Raw genomic sequence first — 9,731 nt, forward strand, 5'->3', positions numbered from 1 at the left:
CTTCCAGCCCCTAGCATCCTGTGAACCTGTGATAGCCCAAAGGCTACAGAGACTTGTAGCAGCCTTTGCACCAACCTCAACCATTCATCTTCCTCCTCACCCTTCTTCATCTGCCTGGTGCTCCCATCCCAGTGTCACAACAAATAGGTTACAGCTGCTGACTTGGCAAGAGTCTTAAGGTGATAAAGGTCAGGTAAGTGAAGAGCAGGGAAGCCCAGATCATCCAGGGAGTCTCCAGTGCTCCAGCACTTCCCTCCTCCCTGGTACTGGAGACCCAGCATTCCACAGGCCCACCACAATGCATTCATGACAACTTTTTTTTTTTTTCCACTCAGAAAAGCATGGCCAAAGTCCAGCCTCATTTGCTGAGCAATCAAAACCTCTCCTTCAGCAGAGACATGACTCTGCCTCCAAGGTCACCCCATAGTAAATGGGATCAAGGATATCCCAAGGATTCCCCAAAGACAATGGCATTGAGGACATCCCAAGGACACCCAAAGCAAATGGGATCAAGGACACCCCAAGGACACTCAAAGCAAATGGGATCAAGGACATCCCAAGGACACCCCAGAGCAAATGGGATCAAGAACACCTTAAGGACACCCTAAAGCAAATGGGATCAAGGACATCCCAAGGACACCCCAGAGCAAATGGGATCAAGAACACCTTAAAGACACCCTAAATCAAATGGGAACAAGAACATCCCAAGGACACCCCAAAGCCAATGGGATCAAGAACACCCTAAGGACACCCTAAAGCAAATGGGATCAAGAACATCCCAAACACACCTCAAAGCAAATGGGATCCAGGACCTCCCGAGGACACCCCAAAGCCAATCCAGCACATCCCAAAGCTGCCACTCTGGCTCTTATTTAGCAGCACCTACAACCTCCTGCACCTCCCAGCAATGCCCCAGAGTGTGCCAATCCCTCTCTTCCAGCCACCTACCTCCAGCCTGAGTTTCTGGGACACCATTCCAATGTCAGCAGTGACAAACACCAGCCTCCTGCTGGCCTGGGGGTCGGCCATGATGAAGGCTCGGCTGTAGAGGCGCGAGAGGAGCCCTCCGCCCACCTGCTCGGGGTTGGCATAGCCCATCTGGAAGGGAAGAGCTCCATCAAGACTCAGCACTCAGCAGTGTGCCCATTGCCATCTAGCCTTCTGAAGCAGGGGCTGGAAGGGACCTCCAGAGATCATCCAGTCCAACCCCCCCCTGCCAGAGCAGGGCACCCAGGGCAGGGCACACAGAACACAGCCAGGTGGGGTTGGAATATCTCCACAGAGGGAGACTCCACAACCCCCCTGGGCAGCCTGCTCCAGGGCTCTGGCACCCTCACAGGGAAAAACTTTTCCCTCCTGTTCCCATGGAACTTCCTATGGCTCAGCTTCTACCACTGCCCCTTGGGCTGGCATTGGGCATCCCCCAGCAGAGCCTGGCTCCAGCCTCTGGGCACTCCCCCTGCACATCTTGATCCCCAGCAAGGAGGTCACCTCTCAGGCTCCTCCTCCCCAAGCTCCAGAGCCCTCAGCTCCCTCAGGCTCTCCTTGTAAGGAAGATGTTCCACTCCCCTAATAATTTTTGTGGCTCTGACCTGGACTCTCTCAAGCAGTTCCCTGAGGTCCTCTTTGGACTGAGGGGCTCAGAACTGGACACAAGATTCCAGCTGTGGCCTCAGCAGGCAGAGCAGAGGGGCAGCAGAACCTCTCTGCCCTCCTCCCCACAGCCCTTCTGATGCAGCCCAGGCTGCCCTTGGCCTTCTTGGCCACCAGAGCACATTGCTGGCTCCTGGGCAACCTCCCATCCCCCAGCACCCCCAGGGCCCTTTCCCCTTCCCTGCTCTCCAGCAGCTCACTCCCCAGGATGAGGTGGTCAGAGGATTCATTCAACATCTGAAGGCTCAGAGCTCAACTATTCTGCCCTGTGATTACAAGAACCATAGGATGGTTGGGTAGGAAGGGTCAGAATCACAGAATGCTAGGGGTGGAGGAGACCTCCTGAAGATCACCAAGTCCAACTCCCTTGCCAAAGTAGGATCACTTAGCACAGGTCACACAGGAACATGTCCAAGCTAGGCCTTGAAAGTCTCCAGAGAAGGAGACTCCACAACCTTTCTGGGCAGCCTGCTCCAGGGCTCTACCAGCCTCAGAGAAGTTCTTCCTTCTTCATGTCTAGGTGGAACTTTCTATGTTCAAGTTTATGCCCCGTACCTCTGGTCCTGTCACTGGGGACTGCTGAGAAGAGTCTGGCCCCATCCTCCTGACATCCACCCCTTAGATATTTTGTTAGGAATCAGAAGATGGAATCATAGAATCATAGAATGACCCAGATTGGAAGGGAGCTCCAAAGCTCATCCAGGCCAAGCCCTCTGCACTCAGCAGGGACATCCTCCACTAGATCAGGTTGCCCACAGCCCTCTCCAGCCTCCCCTTGAAGATCTCCAGGCATGGAGCCTCAACCACCTCCCTGGCAACCTCTTGCAGTGTTCCAGCAGCCTCCTGCTGCAGAACTTGTTCCTCACATCCAATCTCCATCTGCTCTGCTCTACTTTGAAGCCATTGCCCCTGGGCCTGTCCCTGCAGGCCTTTGGGAACAGTCTCTCTGCAGTCCCTGTGCAGCCTTCAGAGAGCCACTGGCAAGGGAGCGACTGGGGACAGGTGTGGTGAACTCTGCTGAGCAGTGCTTGAGTTTTGGTTTCTTTTGGGGGCCTTTTGGATGTCTTTTTGGTTCCTTTCTGGGGCTTTTCCAGGGTGGGAGGACCTGAAGAGGCAGAGAGGACCAGCAGGGTCCTCTTCTCTCCTGCCTGCTCGGGAGGGGGAGGTCAGCCAGGGGGAATTGAACTGTGGGGAGAAGAGGAAGCCACGAGAGTGCTGTTGGCAAGAGAGCTGCTGGAGCAGGGCCTGGCAGCAAGGTGACATGAAAACAAACACACCAACCCCAAACCAACCAAAAGAAAACCCACCAAACTTATCTTCCTTTGCCTGAAGAGATCCAGCCATGGTTACAATGGTAACAAACCAGAGGAAGTGGAAGCCTTGGTGCAGCAGGAAGGCTAGGATGCAGTGGTGGGGGGATGGTTCACACGACTGGAGCACTGCACTGGAGGGTTATAAGCTCTTTAGGAGAGACAGGCAAAGGAGAAGAGGAGGAGGGGTGGCTCTGTGTATTAGGGAATCTCTTGACACCACAGAACTCTAGGTTGAAGATGAACAGGTTGAGTGCCCATGGGGGGGAAGGCCAACAAGGCTGACATCCTGGTTGGGTGACATCCTGGTCTGTAACAGACCACCCAACATCCTGGCCCAACCAGGATGAAGAGGTGGGTGAAGTATTCTACAAGCAGCTGGAGGTCATCTCAAGATCACCAGCCCCTCTTCGTGTGGGTGACTTTAACCTGGCAGCTATCTGCTGGGAACTTGCCATGACAGAGAGGAGGCAGCCCAGAAGGTTCCTGGAAGGTATGGAAGAGAGCTTCTCCACACAGCTGTTATGTGAGCCTAGCAGGGGTGAGGGCCTGCTTGACCTGCTCTTCTCAAATAGAGAAGGGCTGCTGGGGGGTGTGATGGTAGAAGGCTGTCTAGGGTGCAGTGATCATGAAATAGTGGAGACTTTAACATGCAGGGGAACAAGGAGGAGCAAGAACAAAACCCTTACTTTGGAGCATGTCCAGAGAAGGGCCACGAGGATGAGCAGAGGGCTGGAGCTCCTCTCCTGTGAGGACAGACTGAGAGAGTTGGGGCTGTTCAGTCTGGAGAGGAGAAGGCTCCAAGGAGACCTTCTTGTAGCCTTCCAGTATCTTAAGGGGGCCTACAAGAAAGCTGGGGAGGGACTTCTTAGGGTGTCAGGGAGTGATAGGACTGGGGGCGGTGTCAAAAAAAAAGAAGGAATGGGTGGATTCAGATTGGATGTTGGGAAGAAGTTGTTGGCCAGGAGGGTGGTGAGAGCCTGGCAGAGGTTGCCCAGGGAGGTGGTGGAAGCCTCATCCCTGGAGGTGTTTGCAGCCAGGCTGGAGGTGGCTGTGAGCAACCTGCTGGAGTGTGAGGTGTCCCTGCCCATGGCAGGGGGTTGGGACTGGCTGAGCCTTGAGCTCCCTTCCAGCCCTGACAGTTCTGTGATTCTATGACTTCTGGAGGGCAGCCTTCAGCCTGTTTAAGCAACTAACCCAGAGAGTACCCTGGGAAGCAGCCCTTAAGAACCAAAGGGGCAAGGATGGTTGGACTTGCTTCAAACAGGAACTCTGGAAGGCACAGGGAGAGGCTGTCCCAAGGTGCTGAAAGATGAGCTGACAGGGGAGGAGACTGTCTGGGATGGGCAAGCATCTTCTGAAGGAATTAAGTGAAAAAAGAGGGGATATCACCTTTGGAAAGGGGGGAGGTAATGCCAGGTATGTTTCAGGATGTTGTTAGTTCATGTAGGAGAAAAAATTAGAGAGGCAACAGCCCAGTTAGAAGTTAAACTGGCCCCTGCTGTGAAGGACAATAGGAAGCATTTGTATAAATACATTCATGGTAAAAAGAGGGACAAGAAGAACCTCCACTCTTCACTGGGCTTGGAGGGGAATACTGTAACTAAAGAGGGGGGAAAGGCAGAGGCACTAAATACCTTCTTTGCCTCAGTTTTCAACAGTAAGACAGGAGGGCTTCAGGACCACTGGCCTCCTGAGAGGGGGTCAGGGAGCAGTAAAGTCCCCCTGGAATCCAGGAGGAAGCAGTTAGAGATCTGTTGAGCCACTTGGATCCTCACAGGTCCATGGGACCAGATGGGATCCATCCTGAGGTACTGAGAGAGCTGGCAGAGGAGCTGGCCAAGCCACTGACCATTAACCACCAGTCCTGGCTCACTGGAGAGGTCTCAGATGACTGGAAGCTGGCCAGCGTGATGCCCATCCACAAGAAGAGCAGGATGGAGGATGCTGGAAACTCCAGGCCTGTCAGCCTGACCTCAGTGCCAGGCAAGGTTATGGAGCAGATCATCCTGAGTGCAATCACAGCACACCTGCAGGATGGCCAAGGGCTCAGGCCCAGCCAGCATGGCCTCAGAAGGGGCAGGTCCTGCCTGACCAACCTGATCTCCTTCTATGCTCAGGTGCCTGCCTGGTGGCTGTGGGGCAGGCTGTGGATGTCATCTGCCTGGACTTCAGCAAGGCCTTTGCCACCATCCCCCACAGCAAACTCCTGGCCAGGCTGTCAGCCCCTGGCTTGGCCAGGAGCACTCTGTGCTAGGCTAGGAACTGGCTGGAGGGCAGGACCCAGAGAGTGGTGCTGAATGGTGCCACTGCCAGCTGGCAGCCTGGCACCAGTGGTGTTCCCCAGGGATCAGTGATGGGCCCCATCCTGCTCAAGATCTTTATTGATGATCTGGAGGAGGGGATGGAGTCCATCATCAGTAAGTTTGCAGATGGCACCAAGCTGGGGGCAGATGTGGATCTGTTAGAGGGGAGGAGGCTCTGCAGAGGGACCTTGCCAGGCTGGACAGATGGGCAGAGTCCAACAGGATGGCATTCAACAAGTCTGAGTGCCAGGTGCTGCACTTTGGTCACAGCAACCCCAGGCAGTGCTACAGGCTGGGGACAGAGTGGCTGAGAGCAGCCAGGCAGAGACCAGGTGGCCAAGAAGGCCAATGGCATCCTGGCCTGCATCAGGAAGAGTGTGGCCAGCAGGAGCAGGGAACTCATCCTGCCCTGTGCTCAGCACTGCTCAGGCCACCCCTGGAGTGCTGTGTCCAGCTCTGGGCTCCTCAGGTTGAGAAAGATGTTGAGATGCTGGAAGGTGTCCAGAGAAGGGCAACAAGGCTGGGGAGGGGTCTGGGGCACAAGGCTGGGGAGGGGTCTGGGGCACAAGGCTGGGGAGGGGTCTGGGGCACAAGGCTGGGGAGGGGGCTGGGGCACAAGGCTGGGGAGGGGTCTGGCTGGGGAGGAGTCTGGGGTACAAGGCTGGGGAGGGGTCTGGGGCACAAGGCTGGGGAGGGGTCTGGGGTCCAAGGCTGGGGAGGGGGCTGGGGTACAAGGCTGGGGAGGGTTCTGGGGCACAAGGCTGGGGAGGGGTCTGGGGTACAAGGCTGGGGAGGGGGCTGGGGCACAAGGCTGGGGAGGGGTCTGGGGTACAAGGCTGGGGAGGGGGCTGGGGCACAAGGCTGGGGAGGGGGCTGGGGCACAGCCCTGTGAGGAGAGGCTGAGGGAGCTGGGGGTGTTCAGCCTGCAGAAGAGGAGGCTCAGGGCAGACCTCATTGCTCTCTACAACTACCTGCAGGGAGGTTGTAGCCAGGTGGGGGTTGGGCTCTGCTCCCAGGCACCAGGGACAGAAGGAGAGGACACAGCCTCAAGCTGCTCCAGGGGAGGTTTGGGCTGGAGGTGAGGAAGAAATTCTTCCCAGAGAGAGAGATTTGCCCAGGGAGGTGGTGGAGTCACCATCCCTGGAGGTGTTCAAAACAAGCTTGGCTGTGGCACTTGGAGCCAGGGATTAGGTAACAGGTTGGACTTGATGACCTCTGAGGTCTTTTCCAACCTGGCTGATTCAGTGACTCTGTGATTCTTGCAGACTCTCTTCAGGTACTGGATCCCCCTCAGCCTCCAACCAGCCCCAGCTCTCTCAGCCTTGACCTTAAAGACCACCTTGTTCCAACCCCTCTGCCATCACACTACAGATTGCTCCAAGCCCCAGAGAAAATTCCACCTAAGCTCTGAAGATGGCAATCACTTGGCAAAGGCAGAGCCTCCAAACCATAAGAAGTTGTGCAAGAAGCATTCAGAGATGATGGAAATCAGCTTTTTGCCCACCTCCTGCTCAGCTCTCCCAACTCACCAGAGGGATTTCTGCCACAGGTCCTGTGCAGTCAGCTCGACCCACGCCCAGCAAGTACTGTGGGGTTGTTTCACTGGGGTCTGTGGTGAGAACAAAGAGTGGGTCAGCAGGCAGGTGAGCAGACAGAACTGGGGACATCCAGAGGAAGCCACCCAGCCTTTGGAAGGAGGTTTTACATCTGAAAGCTGCTCAACAACCCCAGCAGGCCCATGGGCAGGGGGATCCTGTCCTGACAGGACAAGGGGCAAGGGATGGAAGCTGCAGCCCAGGAGGTTGCAGCTCACCAGGAGGAGGAACTTCTTGAGTGGGAGGGTGCCAGAGCCCTGGAGCAGGCTGCCCAGAGAGGTTGTGGAGTCTCCTTGTGTGGAGCCTTTGCAGCCCTGTCTGGATGTGTTCCTGTGTGCCCTGTGCTGGATTCTCTGCTCCTGCTCTGGCAGGGGCTTGGACTGGAAGCTCTCCAGAGCTCCCTTCCAACCCCTCACACAGAATCATAGAATCATAGAGTCATGGAATCATGGAATCATAGAATCATAGAATCATGGAATCATGGAATCATAGAATCATAGAGTCATGGAATCATGGAATCATAGAATCACAGAATCATGGAATCATAGAATCACGGAATCATAGAATCATGGAATCATGGAATCATAGAATCATAGAGTCATGGAATCATGGAATCATAGAATCACAGAATCATAGAATCATAGAATTATGGAATCATAGAGTCATGGAATCATGGAATCATAGAATCATGGAATCATGGAATCATAGAATCATGCAATCATAGAATCATAGATTCAGGGTTGGAAGGGACCACAAGGGTCATCTAGTTCCAACCCCAATGCCATGGGCAGGGACACCTCACACTAGATGCTGTGATGCTGTGATCCAGCTGATACTGTCTGCTTGGGTTTCTAATGAGCTGTGAAGGTGTCCTGGTGAGGTCCTTTTGGGTGCAGCAGTCATGAAGGAGCTCACAAGCTGAGGTCACTGGGCTGTGTGAAACCTGTGGTGCTTCACAGCAAGGGGGAACAAGCCCAGCTTTCAAAGATTAAGCTCTCCAAGCCCCTCCACCACCATGCAGGACACAGATCTGAGGGGGTAAGAGATGTCTGCACATTAAAAAAGAAAATCAGCTCAGCAGCAGGAAGAAAAAAGGGGATGGCAGGTCAGGAGCTACTGGGAAAGGACTAGAGGGGGACATTCATAGAGTCATACAATCACAGAATCCTGGAATGGTTTGGATTGGAAGGGACCTTAAAGCTCATCCAGTGCCAACCCCCTGCCATGGGCCTCCCACCAGCACAGGTTGCTCAAGGCCTCATCCAGCCTGGCCTGGAACACCTCCAGGGAGTGCACATCCACAGCCTCCCTGGGCAACCTTGTGCCAGTCTCTCCCCACCCTCACTCTCAATAATTTTTTCCTCCTCTCCACTCTCACTCTCCCCTCTCCCAGCTCAAAGCCATTGTCCCTCAGCCTGGCACTCTCAGCCCTTGCCAGAAGTCCCTCCCCAGCTCTCCTGGAGCCCTTCAGGTACTGCAAGGCTGCTCTGAGGTCTCCCTGGAGCCTTCTCTTCTCCAGGCTGAACAGCCCCAACTCTCCCAGCCCACAGGGGAGCTTCTCCAGCCCTCTGCTCATCTTGTGCAAAACTCTTATGTGTTACAACATGAAGCAGAGGTAAACTCCTTCCAATCTGAGGTCAATATTGGAAGATTCCATTGCTGCCTGCTCCTGGCTCCTGTCACATGGAAACCTTTAAAGCTTAAAAATGTTTTCTTTTCCCTGTGAGATTCTCTCTCTCCAGGAGTGCTTAGAAAGGAACTGAGCATTAACTTTGGGCAGCTCCCAACAGTCACCTGCCCAATGCCTGCTGATGGGGTTGGAGGTGTAAAAATGTGCTGTGATGGGATTGCAACAGCTTGGTGCAGAGTCAGGAGTGAGGGCTCCCAGCACCTCCTTTATGGTGGAGAAAGGGAAGGCATCTGTGTCTGCACCCAGCCTTTCCCACCAGAGCAGAGGCTGTGCAGCCACAGCCCTGGAGATGCTCTCCCTGGCTTTGACCACCCTGCTCCTGCTGCACCTCCTCATGGCTTTGCTTAAGAAGGCTCAGTAGTGGCCCAGTGAGCCTCTACCTGTACCCCTTTAATTGAAACGACTGTGCTGGGCACACACTTGAGCAGGGTTGCCAGAGCAGGACTGAAACAGCTCCACTTGCCTTGGCGTTCCTGGTTGAGGAAGTGGAGCACGAGGAGCACCACAGTCACCACCATCATCAGCGTCAGGCAGCTGACGAGGATCACCTCCAGCCTGGAGAAGGAGCACTTGGACCTCTTCCTACACATGGTGGAGGCACTGTGGAAGCACAAAGGAGCCCATGGGGAAGGCAGAAGACAGGGAGGTCCCACCCAGAGCAGCACATTGCACGCCCAGAGAGCTGCCTGGCGGTTGGTGTCCCCTGCCCCAGCGGCAGAGCAGCAGCAGTGGCTGAGAGGGGGGGAAGTGCAAGGGCAGGTCCTGCACCTGGGCCAGAACATCCTCACTGGCAATAGAGGCTGGGGAAGGAGGGCATAGAAAGCACCTCTGAGGAAAAGGCCTTGGGGGTGCTGGGGGGGAGAAGCTGGCCAGGAGCAGGCAGTGTGAGCTTGCAGCACAGAAGGCCAAGGGCAGCCTGGGCTGCATCCAAAGCAGCACTGCCAGAGATGCAGAGAGGAGATTCTGCCACTTTGCTGTGCTCTGGGGAGACCTCACCTGGAGTGCTGTGTGCAGCTCTGGAGCCCTCAGCACAGGAAGGACCTGGAGCTGATGGAGAGGGCCCAAAGGAGGGGCATGGAAATGCTCAGGGGGTTGGAGCAGCTCTGCTATGAGGCCACGCTGAGGGAGCTGGGGGTGTTCAGCCTGGAGAAGAGAAGGCTCCAGGGAGACCTCAGAG

At 55.3% G+C, this 9,731-nt stretch overlaps 1 protein-coding gene across 1 annotated transcript in view; it reads right to left on the reverse strand.

Annotated features, from left to right (window-relative positions):
- LOC128967976 (putative neutral ceramidase C) overlaps window positions 1–9,144 on the reverse strand; it is a 35,617-nt gene extending 26,473 nt beyond the window's left edge. The window contains exons 1-3 of the mRNA XM_054382290.1: window positions 9,009–9,144; window positions 6,799–6,878; window positions 949–1,098 (exon numbers count right to left, since the gene is read on the reverse strand). Of these exons, the coding sequence (XP_054238265.1) occupies window positions 949–1,098; window positions 6,799–6,878; window positions 9,009–9,144 (366 nt within the window). The remainder of the gene's footprint in view (window positions 1–948; window positions 1,099–6,798; window positions 6,879–9,008) is intronic.
- Between the last annotated feature and the right edge of the window lie 587 nt (window positions 9,145–9,731).

This window comes from Indicator indicator, chromosome 7 (genome assembly GCF_027791375.1).
Source record: "Indicator indicator isolate 239-I01 chromosome 7, UM_Iind_1.1, whole genome shotgun sequence".
Taxonomy (NCBI): domain Eukaryota; kingdom Metazoa; phylum Chordata; class Aves; order Piciformes; family Indicatoridae; genus Indicator; species Indicator indicator.